We start from the raw sequence: 23,446 nt of genomic DNA on the forward strand, positions 1-23,446 counted from the left end.
GTTAGCAGGGGGAACTTCACTGGTGAGGACCCTGAAGCATCAGCTCTCATCCAACCTGTAATATTAGAATAGGTGATCCAAGAGGCCAGCGGGCAGGCAGAATAATGGTGCCCCAAAGCTCTCCATGCCTGGTCCCTGAGAATTTGTAATATTACTTAACAATAAAGACTTTGCAGATCTGATTAAGAACCCTGAAATGAGGAGATTATCCTGAATGCCCCAGGTGGCTGCATGGAGATCCCTAAAGTGGAAAACCTTTCCCAGCTAAGGTGAGTGTCAGTGGGAGATTCCATGATCAGAGAAGAGTCAGAGACATGCAGTGTTGCTGGCTTTGGAGATGGTAGAAGGGAACCATGAGCCAAAGAACGTGGGAAACCTCTAGGCCCTGGACAAAGCAAGGAGCCTCCAGAATGGAGCACAGCCCTAGTGACACCATGATTTTAGCCCACTCAGGCCTGTGTCAAACTCTGGCCTGTAGGGTTTGTAAGATAATAAATGGGTAGTGTTTAAGCCACCACACTTGTGGTAGCATTGAGATCCACAGAAGCAATAGCATTTTGTAGCATTTACTTTGCTACAGAATCAATAGAACACTAATGCAGTCTTGAAAGCCCAAACCCAGCCACACATATGTCTCAGTTCTCAAGATGTCCTGCCTCCAACTCTGCTTTGAACAGCCTCCCTTCTGCCTGCCTGAGCTCCCTAGTAGTAATATGCTGCTTTCTACTGTTAGCCCCCATTTCTGTCCTGAATGACCTAAAATCTGCTTTGTTATTAATGGCTTTGTCCCAAAAACCCAGCTTCAGTTTCAGGTCCTACAGAAAGATTGCCTGACCAACCCTGTCAAGCACTTCTGGGTCTTAAACTCAGAACCCATTTGCACTGTCTTCACTGGAAACATTTTTCTTGATATCACTTTGTCATTATTTCTGTCTCGGGGAGTGGTTGGGGCTATGTGGGTGGCATCCATAAAGACTGAGCTCTAAGAGAATGAACGGTGACTCAAAGTCTACTGCAGAGCCCAGTCCTCTACCATCTTGCCTTCACCTTCATCCCCAAGGTGTGCATCTTCTCAAAGGAGTCAGGGACAAACCCTTCTGTCTGGACAGTTCCCAAAATGTGTCTATCAAGGGGCCCTACCTCTGAAAGGACAATGACTCCTCTTAAGTTAACTGTTTCAATTCCCAACTTCTAGAGATGACACTGGAGAATTCAGACAAGAGCTGCTGTGGTCCATGGTCTACATTCCTTGCTTTCCAGATCTTAAAACCCTGGATCTGGAAGGGAGACAAAAACCTCTGAGTGGAAACTCTGTATCTAACCCTGGCCATGTACTCCAGCTGCTATAATCTTAGTCCAGCTGGGAAATTCCTTTGTGCCTTTCTCATCTCATTTTACGTAGGCATTTCTCAAAGGAAGGAAAGGACCAGGGGGTATGCACTGCCATAGAACAAATCCTAAGCTATCAGCTGCTTAGGTGTATCTAGGTCTCTATCCCTTTCTTCATTCAGATCTTTTTCTCAAATGTTACCGTATTCTCTTTGCTTTCACGTATCCTGGATTTTTCTAAAATAGCTCTGATTTAATATATTCTACCAAATTCTTTCTGTAAACACACTTTAATTTACCAGTCTACATTTCACAAAAAAACTATAATGACTTCACTTACCAAGAAAGTACTACTAGCACAACTTACATTAAGACAAATCTACTAATTTACTGCAAATGTCAAGCTTTATAAAGTCTACTATGTGGATATAGACAAGGTAGGGAATTTGGGCTCATTTGGTAGATACGAATGACTAGCTTCGGAAACTTGGCTCCCTTAGTGGTCCCCTGGCTCTAATTATGTGCTCTGGTGTCACCCAAGGCTAACCCCTTCCTAATTGAGGTGTCCCTTTCTCTGACTTTCTGAAAAGTTCATTTATTTCTTGCTGAGGTGCTCCTCACCCAAAATAGAGGCTCACCTTAGATTGAAAACCTTGTCCCCTCCAATTACACATCAGAACAATGACTCGTGTTTGCTGTTGCACCAACTGATTTAGTTTTTCTAATTATTCTGTTTTCACCATCTCAAAGAGTAAATATTTGTAGAATAAATGAAAGTGATGAAGAATTTAAAAATAATTCTTCTGATAATACATACCTTACCTTTGTCTGTGTGCATGTATATAAATATACAGTGTGTGTATTTTTTCACACTTTACAAACCACTTTGACATATAGTTTCCATTTGTTTTTATCCTAACAGTAATTCAATTAAATAAATACTCACTAATCACCCACCATGAACAATGAATGCACTCCTCCTCAGCACTGACCATTAAAGATTAAAAATCATGTTTCCTAGCCAGTGTGGCTCAGTCATTGAGCATGGACATATGAACCAGGAGGTCACAGTTTGAATTCCAGTCGGGGCACATGCCCAGGTTGCTGGCTTAATCCCCAGTAGGGGACATTCAGGAGGCAGCTGGTCAATGATTGTCTCGCATCATTGATGTTTTATCTCTTACTCTCTCTTACTCTCTGAAATTAATTAAATGTATAAAAAAGAAAAAATATATATAAAAGACATGGATTTTACCTGAGGTTTCTCCATCTGTGTGAGGGTGGAGAGTGGAAATAGTACAGTTACTTGTAACACACTGTGATAAGGGGTTTCCTACTTATAAGTGCTGTGAGAGCCCAGAAGAGAAATGCTAAATCTTGGGCTGCATCCCAATAGTGTTTATGAACCATGAATAGATAGGTTTAAGAAACACATACTGTTTCTAAAAGCAGCTGTAGATTCAGTGTCACTTTTAAAGATTTGCATTTTATCACAATAGTATCCACAAACATATGAAGGTTGGAAAATAACACGTACACATGAGGGAAATACTTTCATTTGGTCTATAAACAATGTTAATTGCATTTTTAGATTCACACTTTCTTTACTATTGTACAATTTTTACCAAGAGATAGGAACAATTGATCTTATTGCTAGTTTACATAAGATGATTTGATATTAGGTGATTGGACAAAAGGCAACAATCTTCCCCAGAAGCAGTTTACATGGGAACATAATTGCAGGGGCACAGGACGAGATTGTTTGTAACACTCAGAACTTGTGTGTGTAGGGTTACAGCCCTGATTAATCTTCACAAAAATCAGAACAGGTCTTGTTATCTTCAGCAAAAAATAAATAAGCAGTAAAAGCAAAAGTTTTTTTTAAAAAAAACTTAGGCCCTAACTGGTTTGGCTCAATGGATAGAGCATCAGCCTGCGGACTGAAAGGTCCCAGGTTCGATTCCGGCCAAGGGCATGTACGTTGGTTGCGGGCACATCCCCAGTAGGAGGTGTGCAGGAAGCAGCTGATCGATGTTTCTCTCTCATCGATATTTCTAACTCTCTATCTCTCTGCTTTCCTCTCTGTGAAAAATCAATAAAATATATTTTTTTAAAAACTTAGTTTCCTCTTTCTTAATTCTAGAAAAAAAATAAGTATTGTGTAGCGATGAAGAAGATAAATCTGATTTAAAACCTGACCACCTCTCAAAGAATGGTATCTAGCCCTAACCATGTTGGGGGGGGGGGGGGGGGCGGGGGGAAGCCATATGGAAGTCTAGGGAACTGAAAAGCACATTTGTATCAATGAGTGATTTTGTGGAAAACTCTGTTTTAAACCATACCCATTCATTGCTTTGAGAACATTAGAGAATAATTTTGGGAGAAAGAATAGTGAAAAAATTGTTTCACCAACACCTGGCTATCTAAGCACAAAGACCAGGGGCAGGGGTTATCCCTCACACAAATATATCTATCTGGCCAGGGCAGGGAAAGATTGACAATAGCACTGTGATGATTATAAAACTCTTTACAGATATAAAGTATTAAGGTGATATTGTTTTGTGTTAATTCAGCAGTGGGTATACCCAGTATAGACACTACAACCAAGACAACAGCAGCCCACCACTAATGGGATTTGAAGCATGTAGTTCACTAAAAGCAACAAAATATCCACAATCCAGCTCAGTTTACTCATCAGGTGAACGGAACCCCTTGAACTTACAACTGGACCAAAGAAAAGGATTGTCCATTTCCAGGCATAAATACTATTTACATCAGACTCAACCGTTCTACATACAATGTGCAGCATTTAATTTAAAGACTTATGAGAGAAACCAAGATGGTGGCATAGGTTAACGCCGGAGATTGCTGCCCTCGAACAACCACTTCAGAGATATAACTAAAGGACAGAACAGACAGCATCCAGAACCACAGGAAGGCTGGCTGAGTGGAAATTCTACAACTAGGAGGAAAGAGAATATCATACCCAGACTCAGAGGAGGCGCAGTGCTGAAGTGAAATACTCAGGTGCGGAGTGCGCGCGCGGAGTGGGCTGGCGGCGGAGGGCGCGGTTGTTGTTTTCAATCGGGAGGGAGTTTCAGACTCTGAGCTCCAGATCCGGGCGAGTCTCTGGGGACCCAGACTCAAACGGGAGAAGCGGGACTGTCGGGCTTCGGTCGGAACTCGAAGGCAGCTTTCTCTCCGAGGTTTGCAGCCATTGCTGGGACTCTGAAAGGCAGAGCCTCTGGGGAAGGAACTGAGAGCAGCCATAACTGCTCGCTCCGCCCGCCCTGTAGATCCCCGGGGACCCGCCCCGCCCAAGCCCGGCGCAGAGCCATTTGCCGGATAGCCTCAGGCAAAGGCTAGATTAGCACAGAGATCCAGCCCTAGAGATCCAGCACAGAAGCTCTCCCACTGCAGACACAGCTGACTCTCATAGCCAGTTAGCCCGGAGGTCAAATCACCCCCGGTATTGCCAACATCAATCAAGGCTTAAAGGCAACAAGACTGCACACAAAGACCACTTGGGGGTGTACCAAGAAAGCATAAAAAATGCGGAGACAAAGAAACAGGACAAAACTGTCAATGGAGGATACTGAGTTCAGAACCACACAGTTAAGGTCTCTTAAGAACTGTCTAGAAGCCGCCGATAAATGTAGTGAGATCCTCAAGAAATCTAATGAGACCCTCGATGTTGTGATAAAGAACCAACTAGAAATTAAGCATACACTGACTGAAATAAAGAATATTATACAGACACCCAACAGCAGACCAGAGGAGCGCAAGAATCAAGTCAAAGATTCGAAATGCAAAGAAGCAAAAAACACCCAACCGGAAAAGCAAAATGAAAAAAGAATCCGAAAATACAAGGATAGTGTAAGGAGCCTCTGGGACAGCTTCAAGCGTACCAACATCAGAATTATAGGGGTGCCAGAAGATGAGAGAGAGCAAGATATTGAAAACCTATTTGAAGAAATAATGACAGAAAACTTCCCCCACCTGGTGAAAGAAATAGACCTACAGGTCCAGGAAGCGCAGAGAACCCCAAACAAAAGGAATCCAAAGAGGACCACACCAAGACACATCATCATTAAAATGCCAAGAGCAAAAGACAAAGAGAGAATCTTAAAAGCAGCAAGAGAAAGAAACCCAGTTACCTACAAGGGAATACCCATACGACTGTCAGCTGATTTCTCAACAGAAACTTTGCAGGCCAGAAGGGAATGGCAAGAAATATTCAAAGTGATGAATGCCAAGAACCTACAACCAAGATTACTTTATCCAGCAAAGCTATCATTCAGAACGGAAGGTCAGATAAAGAGCTTCACAGATAAGGAAAAGCTAAAGGAGTTCATCACCACCAAACCAGCATTATATGAAATGCTGAAAGGTATCCTTTAAGAAGAGGAAGAAGAAAAAGGTAAAGATAAAAATTATGAACAACAAATATGCATCTATCAACAAGTGAATCTAAGAATCAAGTGAATAAATAATCTGGTGATCATAATAGAATCAGGGACATAGAAAGGGAATGGACTGACTATTCTTGGGGGGGAAAGGGGTGTGGGAGATGCGAAAAGAGACTGGACAATAATCGTGCACCTATGGATGAGGACAGTGGGTGGAGAGTGAGGGCGGAGGGTGGGGTGGGAGCTGGGAGGATGGGGGGGGGAAAAAAAAAAGAGGGACAAATGTCAAATGTAATAATCTGAACAATAAAGATTCAATTAAAAAATAAATAAATAAAGACTTATAATATACCCACAGCAGAAAATACAACCAACTTTTCAAGAGAAAAAGCAATGGGACTAAACTCAGGGAAGATCCAGACATCAGAACTCTCAAGTGAGGATCTTCAAAATAACTATGATTGACAGGGGAACTCAGCAGACTGGCTGGCTAGTTAAACAAGTATAATTTGTAGAAATTATGATTTAAAAAGATACTTAAAGTCTCTGGAAGTTGTATTAAAAGCATATAGCAAATGAAGAAACATTTATTTATAAAATCTAAAACACAGTAAGAACAGCAAGAGTCTTTGGAACTTAAGCCATGATTCACTACCTTCCTCTCCGCTCCCAGCTCAGTGTGATGGAAACACCACTCCAGGCAGGTGCAGCCAAGAACAATGGGCTCCCTTTCCCCTCAGCTCCAAGTTAAGGGCTACAGTATCTTCCCTGAAGAGGCATGTGGTAAGCACTTCTCATCCCTCCTCCTCCACTACTACATGTTGAAGAGGCTAATTTCCAGGAGATTACCGAATAGGGAGTTAACACTTCCTGCTTCTATTCAGTATCCATTCCTAGAGCAGAGGCTACACCTAGAGCAGCACACTGAGAATACTAGGGCCCTAATCACCCTCCCTCCTGCTCACTCAGGGTGGAGGTTCCACAACAGGAGAGGCAAGCCAAGAAGGTCAAAGGCTACTGCTACTGCCCAACACCCTGCAACTAAAGCAGGGGTATCACTTAGCAGTGGTTCTCAACCTTCCTAATGCCGTGACCCTTTAATACAGTTCCTCATGTTGTGGTGACCCCCAATTTCATTGTTGCAAATTGAACATAATTAAAGCATAGTGATTAATCACAAAAACAATATGTAATTATATATGTGTTTTCCAATGGTCTTAGGCGACCCCTGTGAAAGGGCCATTCAACCTCCAAAGGGGTCGCGACCCACAGGTTGAGAACCACTGACTTAGAGAGAGGGCACCACATCCCCACCCCTGACCCCACCCCTGGCTCCAGAGTCATGGCTCAGACATTTTGCCCAGAGGGAAAACCAGCTCTGAAGAAATTGACTTTACTTGAAACAATGAGGGGAAGTTAGGGCCCAAGGGCATTCTCAAAAATAAGACAGCTTTTGGTGATAAGCAAAGGAGGAGGCTGGTAAATTCATTAGAGATACAAGGCAAACTACAGATCAGCTAGTTTAAAAGAAAGAACTAGAGAAAGAGAGTGCTAAGAAATGAAGCATAGAATCAGAATAAACCTTAAACTCTCACCACAAAAAAATACCTCTGTAACAAAGTCCAAACTTAATTGGATCAGACTGGTGTGATCAGGGAACAAGACAGTGAAAGAGAGCCTTGTTACAAACCACTGTCACTTCTGGGTGACTGTGTGCCTGCCCGGGACTGTGGCCTTTGAGGAGTGACACCAGAGGGTGTACACTGCCTGGAAAATGAACTTCACTCAGATAGTCCAGTCAGGACCCTAAACAAGTCAACAAGCAAAACACAGTAACAAGCCCCTGGAGTGGGAGACGAGTATCCAGAATCTTGCCTTATAATGTCTAAAATGTCCAGTTTGCAATGAAAAATTACAAAACCTGCAAATAAACAAGAAAGTGTGACCCATATATAAGAGGAAAATACAACAACAGAAGCTGCTTTAAGAAGGACCAGAAGCCACATTTAAGCATCATAAATTGTGCATCTGAAATCTGTATAATTTTGTTAACCAATGTCATGCCAATGCATTCAATAAAAAGAAAAAAAAGTCAAAATGAAAAAGAGTCATAGACTTTAAAGTAGTCATTATAAATATGTCTAAAGAATTAAGGGAACATGTTAAAAGAAATAGAGGTATGATGACAATGTTTCTCCACATGGAGAATATCAAAAGAGTTCAAAATTATAAAATGGACCAAACGGAAATTCTAGAGTCAAAAAGTAAAATAAGTTAAATGAAAATTTCAGTAGAAGAGATCAACAATAGATATTTAACTGACAGAAGAATTAATTAGAAAAGTTAAAGATAGATTGATAGGAATTTACAATGCAAAGAAGAGAAAGAAAAAAATAAAGAAAAATGAACAGAATCCCAGAGAAATATGGGACACCATTAAGGGTACCAGTGCACATGTAATGGGGAAACCAGAAGGAGAGATACAAAGTAGTGTAAAAAATGTTCAAAGAAATAATGGTTAAAAACTTTACACATTTAATTTAAAAAAATTAATTTACACAATCAAAAAGGTCAATAAATTTCAAGTAGGAAAAATGTAAACAACTACACACACACATAATAAATAGTAAAAAAGTAAAATTGCTGAAAGCCAAAGAAAAAATCTTCATCCTGGCCAGTGTTGATCAGTGGTTGAGCATTGACCTATGAAACAGGAGGTCATGGTTTGATTCCCGGTCAGGGCACAGGCCCTGGGTTGCAGGGTCAATCCATAGTAGGGGACATGCAGGAGGCAGCCAATCAAGAATTCTTCCTCACCATTGATGTTTCTATCTCTCTCTTCCTCTCCCTTCCTCTCTCTGAAATCAATATAAACACAATTTTTAAAAGAAAATATCTTCAAAGCAGCAAGAGAAAAACAACTTCTCATGTATGAGTAACTTTAATAATAGCTGACTTCTCATCAAATACAATTAAAACCAGAAGGGAGTGAAATGATATAGCTAAAGGGTTAAAAGAAAAAAAAACATGCTCAATCAACAATCCTATCTCTAGAAAAACTATCTTTCAAACAAAATGAGAAAAAGACTCCGCAGATAAACAGAACACAGAACTTGCTGCTAGCAGACACAATTTACAAGAAGGAAGTTCTTCCAACTAAATGCAAGTGACCCCAAATAGTAATTAGAATCCACACACATAAAAATGAAGCACTAGCAAAGGTAATTCTGTAATTATAAAAGGTGGTAAAATGCATATTTCTTCTCCTGACTCCTCTTAACTTACTTAAAAAGCATCTGTATAAAACAATCCTATATAATCCTATATAATAAAAGAACTAATATGCTAATTAGACAGAACAGCAGAAAGACCATCTAGACGACCTTCTGGATGAAGCTGGGTCTTTGAGGAGCTGCAAGGGCTGGCTGGGGCTGCGAGGGCCGGCCGAGGCAGCTGGGGCTGCAAGCGCTGAGCCCCTTGCACAAATTTCATGTATTGAGCCTCTAGTAAATATATTATTGCATTGTTAAGTGGATAACACATAGAGCTGAAATGTATTTGTCAATAACAGTGAAAAAAGGGTAAGTAGAAACAAAGCTGTTTTGGAGTAAAAAAATCACACCAAACAGCAACTTGAATCTGAGAAATAAATGAAGAGAAACAGAAAAGGTAAATAAGTTTAATATAACAAGTGCCATATGTATATTTCTTCACCTTCATATAATGTACTAATTGTAACGATGTATTATTGGATTTGTAGCTATATAAATGTAATCTTACCTAATAATAGACAAACATGTAAATTGACCATCCCTCTGCTATGCTCACCAGCCAATCAGGAGAGTATGCAAATTAACCCAACTAAGATGGCAGTTAATTTGCATACGTAGGTGCAAAGACTGAAGGCTCCAACTGGAGCAGCGAAGGCCTGGGTCCTGGGTGCTGGAGGAAAACTGGTGCCAGCAGCCAGGGGAAGGGAAGGCCTAGTGCATGAATCTCTTCATGCAATGGGCCTCAAGTATGTATAATAATACCAAAAAAGTGAAGCTGTCTCAGAGCTATATAGGAGCAATGTTCCACATCTAACTGGCATCATTAGTATATATCTGAAGTCAATTCTAAATGAAGATGTATATGGTAAGCCCTCGAGTATTCACTAAAAAAATAACATAAAAGAGTGAAAAAAATCAATTAAGAATTTAAAATTTTATACTAGAAAATATTCACTTAATGCAAAAGAAATATAACTATAATTAACATATTAAATGATGTAGTAGAAAGGTAGACAACATACATAAGCAAGAGAGGAATTTTAGCTGAAAGATAAAAATAATACGAAAGAATCAAATAAAAATATTATAAATAGAAAAATATTGTATGAGAGATGAAGAATTCTTTTCATGGACTCATCAGTAAACCCAACACAACTGAAGAAAGAATCAACAAACTTGAATATTGGCCATAGCAAATGCAAGTTCATATTTACTAATTTTGCTACAATCTAGTCATTTGGGCCATAATATTTTATATTCCCTTCAGAAATGAATAAAAATTCCTGTTCTCCTGCATTGGTGTCAACATTTAGTATTCCCAGAGTTGTACCTTTTGCCAATCTGATGAATCCTATATGTTTGATGATTGAGTAAACTTTGGCAAATTACTTAACTTCTTTGAACCTTTATTTTCTTATCTGCTAAATGAACATAATACTACTTAGCTCACAGGTTATTGCCAGGATTGAATAAAAATATAGAGAAATTTTAAGAAATTTAGTATACACACAATAATTGCCCCTTCTATCTATATGCTCCCAACGTACTTTGCAAAGTTTCTTACATGCATTAGGTAGCTATTGAATAAATAAAACTCAACCAAATAATATAAAAGTTATATTCAGTGTCTCCTGAAAGAAATGATGATGTTCATGGAACAAAATAACAGAGAGGTTAAGATCAAACTTTGGAGTCAAAGGATCCTGAGTCAAATTGTATTTCTGTGAAATTTTGAAAATTATTATCAATATTAATAAAACATTGGGATATTTTAATTAGGCACAAACAATCTATAATAATAAAAGGGTAGTATGCTAATTAGACCAGATGTCATTCCAGACGTCCTTCCGGACAAAGCCGGGGCCAGAGGGAAGCCCAGGTCCCGGGTGCCTGATGGTGGCTGGAGCAAAGCCTAAGTCCTGGGTGCCAGAGGAAAGCCAATGCCAGCAGCCGGGGGAAGGAAGGCCTACTCTTGCACAAATTTCATGAATTGGGCCTCTAGTAAATATATATGGTGGCTTACAGAAAGCATAGGAGTTTTTGTTTGTTTGTTTGTTTGTTTTTCTGTTTTTTTTTTTTTTGTTTTGTTTTGTTTTTTATTGCTTAAAGTATTACAAAGGGTATTACATATGTGTCCATTTTCCCCCCTGTCCTAGACAGTCCCCTAGCCTCCCCTATCCCCCACTGTCTTATGTCCATTGGTTATGCTTATATGCATGCATACAAGTCCTTTGGTTGATCTCTTACCCCCCTACCTCCTGCCCCCCAACCCTCCCCGGCCTTCCCGCTGCAGTTTGACAATCTGTTTGAGGCAGCTCTGCCTCTGTATCTATTATTGTTCAAAAGTTTATAATGCTCTCTATTATCCATGAATGAGTGAGATCATGTGGTATTTTTCCTTCATTGACTGGCTTATTTCACTTAGCATAATGCTCTCCAGTTCCATCCAAGGCATAGGAGTTTTAATTACATATTATTCCATTCTTATTCCTTGTCTTCTAATAACAAACATTAATATAAATCAGAAAATTTAACATTTATTGTTATAATATTCACCCATATTTATGCCTCATTAAGTATGAATATAGAGAAATACATGTGAAAATAAAACAGAAAAAGTAAATGTCTTTTTAGAGATATGTATCAGATACTATCTGGGTAAGCATTTTACTTTCACCAAGTAATTTTTACACAGAGAAACTATTAAAACTTTCCTGGTTAGAAGCAGTATTGTCTCCAGTTTTGTTCTTGTTATTATGACCATATAACAAAGTGAATGTTAACAGAAGCCAATGTTTAAATTAGGTGAAAATTGCAACACATTCAATCTGACATACCTCAAATTATAAATAAGACTTATTTTGTAGTATACTAATTATATGTGAGTAAGGAGTTCAAATAAAAGCCTACTATTAGTATTTGCTTTTTAATACCTGATTATGTCTGTGTTCAGTTGTGAGGAGCAGAGAGAAAAATAAATAAATCGAACAAGAAGCTATTGAGGCTTCAAGGTGTGTATATAGTAGAGGGGGTCTGAGTGAGATTTTTTTTTTCATTTTTGTATCGGAGAGACCTGCAGCTGGGGAAATGAGAGCCCCTAGAGGACAGACCTATCTGTCTCCCAGCGCCCAGTGTGAAGATGAAGTGGGCATTCTGGTTGAGTATAAGTTTGGATTACAGGGCAGGGGCAGAATGACAGTGTTATTAACTAAACGTCTGTGTCCCCATCAAAATCCATACATTGAAGCTGTGAGTTCCAGTGCAGCTGTATTTGAGCCTCTAAGAAAGTAATTAAGGTTAAATGAGGTCATTAAAGTGGGGCCCTGATTGGATTAGTGTCCCTATAAGAAGAGATGCAGAGATGGCTCTGTCCTAATATCCACACACCAAGGTAAGGCCATGTAAGAACACAGAGAGAAGGTGGTCACCTACAAGCAAACAAAGAGAACCTGCATGAGAAACTGAATTGGCCTTGATCTTGAACTTCTCAGATTTCCAAACTAGGATAAATACATTTTTTGTTGTTTAATGCATCCAGTCTATGGGGTTTTGTTATGACAGACAGATACAGATAGTGATCTTCCTTCATTCAGAATCAAAGACCAAATAGAAAAACCTGGGCTTTGACACGAGATGTCTGATATCCTATTAGTAGCCCCTGGCCCACATCCTCTTCTCCTCTCATATTCTACACTCAGCTACAGGAATTTCCTACTCTCCTTAGGTTCATCTGAGAAAATATGATCAGGGTGTTCAGAGAGGCATTTTGGAACATTGCATCACTGGAGTTAAGAAGAGGAATGGAGATGTTGATGAAGGAGGAGAGGAGGACTAGGAACACCTTAGCAGAAGGAGGTCAGAGCCTTGGCTCATGGTGAAATGGGGGGAAGCAAAAAAAGAAACATGAAGACTCGTGAATGAAGGGAGAGAGGAAGAAATAACAGAAAAGTTAGTGGACAAAGGGCAAGAAAGGCGGGGAGAAGAAGCCTGGGTGACAACATGTTGAGGAACCAAAGAAACTATATATGAGGGCAGTGAGCCTCTCTCCTTTTGTGTCTGTCCCCACACATGCCACAGAGAGGAGGTTTGAGCAATACCCTGAAGTTTAGCAAACAAACTTTACCTCATTCTTATGCCCAAATATTTCCATCTTCTTTGTAGCACAAAGATTTTGAGAATGAGAAAAATTGGAATCTCCATATCACTACTCTCCACTGCTTCTGTAGAAAAATGTATGTACACTATATTCACTTAGCAGTAGCAGTGGGGCCAGGATAATAAAACACTCAACCAGAAAAAGAGACAAGCATGGAATATTCAACATGTATATGTTCATCTTCTCAACAAATTGCATAAAATTATAGGACAAGCAACTAGGAACATTTGATGAAGAAACAAAGTGAGCATCTCTTCCTTTGTACCCTGATACTCCATCTCTCACCTCACCTCCCTCTTCATTTCCTACCTCCCCACCCAGTAATTCATTTTCAGAAATGAATTATAAGCAAATGAATTGGACTAATAGAACTCTACACAAAAGTACTCATTTGCTTTCTTTAGTTTCTCCTACACCACAAGGAGTTCATCAGTAGAAATAAAGAGTAACTGAAGCTATGACATTCTAGTGGGCAGAGCATGGGTTTTATTGTTACCTGCCTTATCTGCTTCCATGGCATGATTAGGAATGGTACACACTGTTTGATTTCCATAATGATGGTAATTGTGATAGAGTTGATAAGGTTTCCTAAGTTACTAAAAAATCTCAAGTAGGGATCATACCCCCACTTAAAACTAAGAGAAGAGTTAATACTTGAAAAGTTGACAGGAGCGTTTCATACTATCTCTAAGGGCCTCTTTGACTTTGTCATTCCGGAGAGTTGAAGATGAAAGGGTTCAGGAAAGGAGTTACCACAGAAATCAGCAGGGAAACTATCTTATTGTACTGGGCTGCCTGCCTTTGATTGGGTTTCACATAGAGGAATAGGCAGCTGCCATATCCAAGCACAACAATGGTGAAGTGGGAGGCACATGTGGAGAAGGCTTTCCTCCAGCCAGAGGCAGTGGGGATCTTGAGGATGGTGGAGATGATGTAAGTGTAGGAGACAATTGTTGGTAACAGAGAACCAATGATAATGAAAATGGCCATTAAAAAAAGAATAAACTCTGTGAAAAGGCTGTCATCACAGGATAGTTTGAGAAGTTGCCCTCGGTCACAATAAAAATGGTCTAAGACATTCGATTTGCAGAAGGTCAACTGAAACGTGGCATAGACTGGCCAGATTTCAGAAAGGAACCCAAACACCCATGACACAATTACCACCCAGATGCAGGTGTGACTATTCATAATGATGTTGTACCTCAAAGGTTTACACACAGCCACATAATGGTCCACAGCCATTGCTCCCAGTAATGTGAATTCTGTGGTCCCCACAGCAAGGTATAGGAAAAGCTGGATGACACATCCAGCTAGAAATATTATCTGCATCCCAGGGGGCAGCAACCCCCGAAACATGACAGGGATGATAATAGATGTGAACAGGATCTCCGCAGCAGAGAGGTGGCCAAGGAAGAAATACATGGGGGACTGTAGACGTTTATCAACACAAACAATCACAATGATGACCGTGTTTCCCATTAATGTCACTGAGTAGAAGAGGAAGAAGGCAGCAAAGAGGATATGGTGCAGTTCCTCGGAGCCAGGGAAGCCAAGGAGACAAAATTCAGTGGCTCTTGAGTGATTGCTCATCATTTAATCCTTGGTTCTGCTCCTTGTGAAACTCAGATATCAAAAGACAGGTGGCACTGCTCCACATGGTCCTGTTCTCAAAAGAGAAGGAAGACAGATCAGGATGAGAAACTATTTCCTCCTGATGATCAGATGAATTGCCCCTACTATTATGCTCTGCCCAAAGACAGACCAAAATATTGCCTCTTCAAATCTAGCTCAAAGCTCGCTGTCAGAAATGGGTGATGGCAGATTCTTCTGTATTGGAGTGAAGAAAACCTTCCTTGTCTTTTCCCCCACTGAAAGTGCCTTCTTTAGGGGACAGAGGATACAACATTTGAAAACTGAATCAATCAGCCCCTAAAGATTCTGGGATTGTTCTATTTCTTCTTAGGTTAACTGTATCATCCTATATAATAAAACCCTAATATGCAAATTGACCAAACAGCAGAAAACCAATCACTATGTCAAGCACTGACCCCCAAGGGGCAGTTGCTCAATGCAGGAGCTGCTCCCCAGTGGTGAGTGCGTTCCCACAGTAGGAGCACTGCTCAGCCAGAAGCCGGGCTCAGGGTTGGCAAGCACAGCAGCAGTGGAGGGAGCCTCTCCAGCCTCCACAGGAGCGCTAAGGACCCCTCAGGGTTCTGGACTGCAAGAGGATGCAGGCCAGGCTGAGGGACACAGCCTCCCCTCCAGTGCATAAATGTCATGAACCAGGCCTCTAGTATGATATAAGGGCATTCCAGATGATGTGCAAGTCAGGGAACATTGAACCCAGCCCTCACTCACACTGGGACTACACAGACCCACCTCGGCACCAGCAGAAAAACATCTCTGCTTTTCCATAGTTCTTATAACCTCCATATTACAGAGCAGCAATATCTCCAAATGGGAACTCTGGAGCTTGGGATAATTTCCCAGAGCTGATTCATTTTTCTCTCATTCCATTTTCTTTCCAAAGTCTTAGGAGAAAGAAAAGATGGCACTTGGCCATGAAAAAAATAAATCTCTACCCCTCAGTTCATCCATCCATTACTCAAATATATCTCCTCAGAGGACTCTTTCCAATTCCTCTAACTCCATGTGGTAAGGACTTGATCAAGTTTGGACTCCGATTTTCTTCATAGCACTTATTCCCTGAAATTATGTTATGGGTTTAATTATTTTATTCCTTAATTCATATGGGGGGGAAATGCTGCAGAAAAAAAGATCCTGCCCTGCTGAGGTTCCATACATGTAGGGGTAAAGGCTTCACTATATACAAAATAAGTAAGCAAAAATTACATAAGATATTAGTTTATTAATCATGCCATAGAAAAACTAAAGCAAGGAAAAAAAGAGGAACAGAAAATCTATGTTTCTTTATTTGCTGTTCATGTATGACATTAGAATAAAATTCCTTGAGGGCAAAGACATGTCATTATATATATAATTATTCATGAGCCAAATCAGGATTGATAAAAAATTTTTTCTGGGTGATTAGTACATGGACATATAATATATGACTAAGTAGGTCTTAGTCCTGGACAGGGCTAACTAGGCCATATCCCTTCAATGCCTCTCTTCTTAGTGTCCCTTCCTGCCTCATATTACAATTATCTCGTCCTGATGCAACCTCTCCAATATCACTGTGGCTCCTTTTCTGATGGGCAAACATGCCTCAAAGACAGAACTGTTGGAAGAGCTCAGTGACCTGCTTCTCCACAATCTCTGCATAACTAACAGGAAATAAAGAAAGATGAGAAAGAAGGATCCTGAGAGACGTCAGGGAACTGCATATATCCCTACCATCAGCTCAGAAAAGAACTGAATCTGTCTTTGTTGTGCACAGAGGACTTGGAAATGAACTTGTCTGTCCTGCTGCTCGCCTAGCCCACTCCTCACCCTCTAGGTGTCCCTGTGCTAGACAGCAACCAGACCCAGAACATCCCACCTTACTCTTTCCTCCATGGAGAAGCATCCTGAAGACACTCACCTCTATGGAAGGGCTTCACCACCACTGCTAATGTTCTCCAGAGCTCTGCCAAAGCTACTGATGAGACATGTCCTCATGAGAACGCATAGGACAGCCCAGTGTAGAACTATATTTACAACCAGAGAAACTTGCTGCTGTCTTCACTCATGATGAAAAAGGAAACTGTCCTCAGATAGGAGCTTAGGAAAAAGCCCCAAAATAACAGTTCTGTGGGAAGCTGAGGGTCTCTCTCTCCGCCTTTCCCTCCTACTTCCCTCCATCCCAAGGGGACTAGTCACTGAGATATCTGTTCTTAATAAGCCCATGTTCATGGTGTCCCTAAGCAATCAGTCTGGGGGAGAAGCACAAACTTTCAGTTATGACCATTTTGACCAATTAAGTTTCAGAACTTTTTAAACTTTTTGTTTCATGGGAAAACATAAAATCTCACCAACCAGAGGCTTCTCAATACCAAGATGCCTTCTCCAAGGCCCCAAAGTCTAAGTTTCCAAATGTCTCAAAAAACTCTAAGCAGATTCCCCCTTCTGCCCTTCATCCACTTCTCTCCTGGGATACTCTTAGCTGTTCAGAACCAAAATCAGCCCCCACTTTCCAATAGGAGACACCACATCTGACCTCTAAAATGCACACCGATATCCACAAAAGCCTGCACACTGGTCTCAGTCAAAGACTTGACTTCATAAAAAAATCCCCTGTAAAGCCTGATTTCTCCTCCACCTGTTTTACAGAGGCTCCTGTTCCTAACCCTGTGTGCCCTCCAGAACACTGTAGGGGTTGCTATCCCTAAACTCTACTCCCCTCTCTGGTATTGTCTCAGGTTTCCACATATTCACATCTGCATGCACTCCAGCAAAATTCATCCAGCCATTGATTTCTATAATGTGTCCCTGATTACCACCATCTGGGCACTTCAAAGCAGGGAATGCATGAGGATAGCCCAGTGTAGAGCTATATTTACAACCTGGAACAACTGAAAAATGCAAATTAAAAATCTGCTTGATTCTGGAGGGAGACAGAAGTGAGAGTCACAAAACATGTATCTGCATTTTGGGTTTCATTTCAAGTATACCTGTTAAATCTGAAATTATCAGTTTGTGCAGAGAGCATAAATTAGGAATAATCAATCTTCCTTACAATTTCTCAAATTATCCAAGGCCAACCAGATTGCCACATAATCTTGGAGGAATTTTCTAAGCCTTTGTCTGAATATTCTTTTCAAGAAAATGCTGTGAAAATTAGTTTTACACACTTTTCTCTCTCACTTGATACATATTGCCCCACTTCTTTTTTTGTCTAATATTCCATTATATGGATGTCCTATTCTTTATTAGTTAGCCCTCTTTGCTCATTTTTTGTTGTTTCCATTTTGATTATGAAAAGTGACTCTATAAATAAACTTAGAAATTTTTAAGTCCATACACATTTATTTTGCTAGAATAAACTCCTAGAGTTAGAATTTCTACATCAAAAGGTAGACATATTGTAGTCATTGTTTTTGATTGGCATAATTTTATACTCCAAAGACTTTGGATTGATTTGGAAACCACTAAGACTATATGATAGGAGCAATTATGATTTCCAGATCTACTACAAGTCAAAAATATGATAAAATTTTTATTTTTATTTGAAATTAAAAAGAACTAAAGATATCTTAAAAGAGTAATAAAATGAAAACCTGATGAAACAGGAAATCTTTTGACTGATTAAAATTACCAAAACTGTCTGGGGAAAAAAAGAATTGAAATCCTAAATATGTTAAATAAATTATTTCATAATTAATAATCTTACCACACAGAAAACTATTGGTTAATATAGTTTTACTGTTTTATTCTATCAAATATTTAAGAAAGAACTAATACCAATCCTACATAAAATCTTTTAGAAAATTGAGGAGAAGGGAACAGTGCCCAATTCATCTTATAAGGCCAGAATTATCGTGACACAAAAGGCATCATGAGAAAATATATTTACAAACTAATATTCCTCATGAACATAGATGCAAAATTTTTAATAAAGTATTAGAAAATAAAATTCACCAATACATAAAGAGAATAACATGCCATAACAAATGATAATATTATTCCAGAAATGCAAAGTCAGTTCAACACTAGCAGATTAACTGTACAGTTCACATGTTAACAGAATTGAAGAGAAAAACCACATGATCACTTCAATAAGAGAAGAAAAGGCACTTGACAAAAATCAATACTCACCCCCTTCCAAAAAAAAGGAAAATCAATACCCATTAACAACAAGAGAGCCCACTGCATGGGAGAACATATTTGCCAATGTTACATCCAATAAGGGTATAATCTCCAAAATTTATAAGGAACTCATACAACTTAACAAAAGGAACAATCTAATAAAAAAAATGGGCAAAGGACTGAAATAGACACTTTTCAAAAGTGGACATACAGAAGACCAAGAGGCATATGAAAACGTGCTCAAAGTCACTAATCATCAGAGAGATGCAAATCAAAATGACAATGACGTACCTTCTCACACCTGTCAGAATGGCTATCATCAACAAGTCAACAAACAACTGCTGGCCAGGATGTGGAGGAAAAGGAACCCTCATGCACTGCTGGTGGGAATGCAGACTGGTGCAGCCACTCTGGAAAACAGTATGAAGTTTCTTCAAAAAATTAAAAATGAAACTCCCATTTGACCTAGTAATCCCACTTCTAGGAATATATCCCAAGAAACTAGAAACGCCAATCAGAAAGAATATATGCAACCTGTTGTTCATAGCAGAACAATTTACCATAGCTAAGATTTGGAAACAGCCTAAGTGCCCATCAGCAGATGAGTGAATTAAAAAACTGTGGTACATCTACACAATGGAATTCTATGCTGCTGTAAAAAAGAAAGAACTCTTACCATTTACAACAACATAAATGGACATGGAAAGCATTATGCTAAGCAAAATAAACCGGTTGGAGAAAGAAACATCACATGATCACACTCATTTGTGGAATATAATGAACAACATAAACTGATGAACAAAAACAGATCCAGAGACAGAGAAGCATTGATCAGATGCTCAAACCTCAGAGGGAAGGTAGGGGAGAGTGGGGTAAGGGGGAGAGATCAACCAAAGGACTTGTATGCATGCATATAAGCCTAACCGATGCACACAGACACCAGGGGGTGAGGGCATGAGTGGGGGCAGGAGGGCAATGAGGGGATAAGGACGTATATGTAATACCTTAATCAATAAAGAAAGAAAGAGAAAAAAGAAGTACAGATATGAGTTACAAAACTGTCATGAAAATATAAAGTAGATCATCGGAAATGTAGTCAATAATATTCCAGTAACTATGTATGGTGTCGGGTGGGTACTGGAAATATTGGAGGAAACACTTTGTAAAGTATCTGATTATCTAACCACTACACTGTACACTTGAAACTAATACAAAATAATCTTGAATGTAAACTGTAATTGAAAAATGAAGCTTAAAATTTTTTTAAAAAAATAGATCCAGAGACATAGAAGCATTGAACAGACCATCAAACCTCAGAAGGAAGACAGGGGAGGGTGAGAGGGGGGAGAAGGGTAAGAGATCAACCAAAGGTCTTGTCTGCATGCATATAAGCATAACCAATGGACACAGACACCAGGAGAGGGGTGGGGAGAGCAGCCAGGGAGAGGTCAATGGGGAGGGTTGGGTGGAGAAAAGATACATACTTTAAACAATAAAGAATTTAAATGTTAAAAGAGAGAATAAATCTTCTAATTTACTGGAAATGTCAAGCTTTTTAAAAGTCTACTATGTGGATATAAACAAGGTAGACATTTTGGACTCATTTGGTGGATACAGGTTGTCTAGCTTTTGAAACTTGGCTCCCGTAGTGGTCCCCTGGCTCTCATTATGTGCTCTGGTGTCACCCCAGGCTAACCCTTTCCTAATCAAGATGCCCCTTTCTCTGACTTTCTGAAAAGCTCATTTCATTCCTGCTGAGATGCTTTTCACCCAAAAGAGAGGTTCACATTAGGTCGAAAATCTTGTCCCCTCCAATTACACATCAGAGCAATGACTCTGGTGTTTGCTGTTGCACCAACTGATTTATTTTCTCTAATTATTCTCTGCTCACCACCTCAAAGAGTAAATATTTGTATAATAAATGAAAGGATGATGACGAAATTAAAAATTAATTTATATACCTTAGCTTTGTGTGTGTGCATGTATATAAATATAGAGTATGTGTATTTTTTCACACTTTACAAACCACTTTGACGTATGTTTTCCATTAGTTTTTATCCTAACAGTAATTCAATTAAATAAAGACTCACTGACCACCCACCATCAGCAATGCACTCCTCCTCAGCACAGCCCATTAAAGATAAAATCATGTTTCCAGGCTGGCGTGACTCAGTCATTGAGCTTCGACCTATGAACCAGGAGGTCACAGTTGGAATTCTAGTCTGGGTACATGCAGGCTTGATCCTCAGCAGTGGACATTCAGGGAGCAGCTGATCAATGATTCTCTCTCATCTTTGATGTTTCTATCTCTCTCTGCTTCTCTCTTCCTTTCTGAAATGAATAAAACTTATTAAAGTAGGAAAATATATATAAAAGACATGGATTTTACCTGAGGTTTCTCCATCCATGTGAGAGTGGAGAATGGAAATAGTACAGTTACTTGTAACACACTGTGATAAGGGGTTTCCTACTTATAAGTGCTGTGAGAGCCCAGAAAGGAAATACTGATTCTTGGGCTGCAGCCCAGCAGTGTTAATGAACCATGAATGGATAAGTTTGAGGGGAAATAGATATGAAAAAAGAGTTGGTCAAAGCAGTGACCAAGCAAACAGTAGAATCTAGTTCTCCAATCTGATCACCTTTCCGTGCTTGGACATTCTTCTTCTCCTGCACCAACGTTCTTTTCAGTAAACATTGGAATATCCAGGATCTGATGCCACTAGACTCCTCTACTCCCTCAATCGGTGTGTATCCATTAAGGTCCCATTCAGTTTATAGGCTCATAATGGCAATAATTCAAGTAACCCCATAACAGTGATTGTATGTTTCATATCCTCACTTGAAAGAAACACATACTGTTTCTAAAAGCAACTATGGATTCAGTGTCACTTTTAAAGATTTGCATTTTATCACAATAGTATCCACAAACATATGAAGGTTGGAAAATAACACATACACATGAGAGAAATACTTTTATTTGGACTATAAACAATGTTAATTGCATTTTTAGATTCACACTTTCTTTACTATAGTACAATTTTTACCAAGAGATAGGAACAATTGATCGTATTGCTAGTTTACATAAGGTGATTTGATATTAGGTGATTTGACAAAATGCAACAATCTTCCCCAGAAGCAGTTTACATGGGAACATAATTGCAGGGGCACAGGACGAGATTGTTTGTAACACTCAGAACTAATTTAAATATAGGTAGAATCAGTGGTGGGATTTCATGACTCTCCACCTTCCCACCCACCCTCCATTTGTCTGGCATTCCAGCCCCAGAGATGCAGTGCTCTAGTAAGCAACCATTAGAAAGATGAGGTTTTGAATGCCTAACACAAGAACCCATTGTCACACATGTAAATCCCAGTGGGAATCCAAAAAGTAGATTTATTACTTCCAGGTGGGAGGACTAACGAATATGAAACTAAGAGTATGAAAGTTTTGATGGGGGAAGATAAAGGAATCAAATCATTTTTCAAAACAAAGTCAGGCCTGAGTCATGAAGTGACCCTGGATACAGAAGTTTGATGAAGTGTAAAACCCTCAAAGGCCAAGGTAGAAAAGGTCTCTGTTGCTGGAAGAGGGCCAGCAAAGGTAATTCTATAATTATAAAAGATGGTAAAAATGCACATTTCTTCTCCTGCCTCCTCTTAACTTACTTTAAAAAAATCTGTATAAAACAATAACTATATAATTGCATTGTTAAGTGGATAACACAGAGCTGAAACATATTTGTCAATAATAGGTAGGTAAGAACAAAGCTGTTTTGGAGTAAGAAAATCACACCAAACAGCAACTTGAATCTGAGAAATAAATGAAGAGAAACAGAAAGGGTAAATAAATTAATATAACAAATGTCATATATATATATATATATATATATATATATGTGTGTGTGTGTGTGTGTGTGTGTGTGTGTGTGTGTGTGTGTGTTCTCCTTTATATGGTGTAATAATTGTTATAATTTATTATTGCATTTGTAGCTATATAAATGTAATATGTATAATAATAGCAGAAAAGTGAGAAGGACTCAGAACTATATAGGAGCAATGTTCATTATAAATCTGAAGTCAATTCTAAATAAAGATGTAAGCCCTCAAGCATCCACTAATAAAATAACATAAAAAAGTGGGGAAAAAATCAATGAAGAATATAAAATGTTATACTAGAAAATGTTCACTTCATGCAAAAGTAATATGACTATAACTAATATGTTAAATGATGTAGCAGAAAAGGTAGATAACATGCATAAATAAAAGAGGAATTTCAGCAGAGAGATAAGTACTATTAGAATGAATCAAATAAAAATATTATACCTAAGTATTTGATTCTTCTGGTTGCAATTGCAAAAGGAATTGTTTTTTCTGAAGTTTTGTTGTTGGTATTCAAGAAGGCAATGGATTTTTGCACATTGATTTTGTATCCCTGACTGTATTTGTTTAGTGTTTCCAGTAGTTTTTTGGTAGAGTCTTTAGCGTTTCCTATATACAGCATCATGTTGTCCCCAAAAAGTAACAGTTTGACT

At 39.2% G+C, this 23,446-nt stretch overlaps 1 protein-coding gene across 1 annotated transcript; it reads right to left on the minus strand.

The window, feature by feature from the left end:
- Positions 1-13,874: 13,874 nt before the first annotated feature.
- Positions 13,875-14,759, minus strand: LOC132211458 (olfactory receptor 9A4-like). The gene has a single exon (XM_059656129.1). The coding sequence runs from the start codon at positions 14,757-14,759 to the stop codon at positions 13,875-13,877; it is 885 nt and encodes a 294-aa protein (XP_059512112.1).
- Positions 14,760-23,446: the final 8,687 nt, after the last annotated feature.

This window comes from Myotis daubentonii, chromosome 10 (assembly GCF_963259705.1).
Source record: "Myotis daubentonii chromosome 10, mMyoDau2.1, whole genome shotgun sequence".
NCBI lineage: Eukaryota > Metazoa > Chordata > Mammalia > Chiroptera > Vespertilionidae > Myotis > Myotis daubentonii.

What these genes read in the sequence shown, in the direction of transcription:
- LOC132211458 (XM_059656129.1), bottom strand. Translation starts at nt 14,759, where the DNA reads ATGATGAGCAATCACTCAAGAGCCACTGAATTTTGTCTCCTTGGCTTC.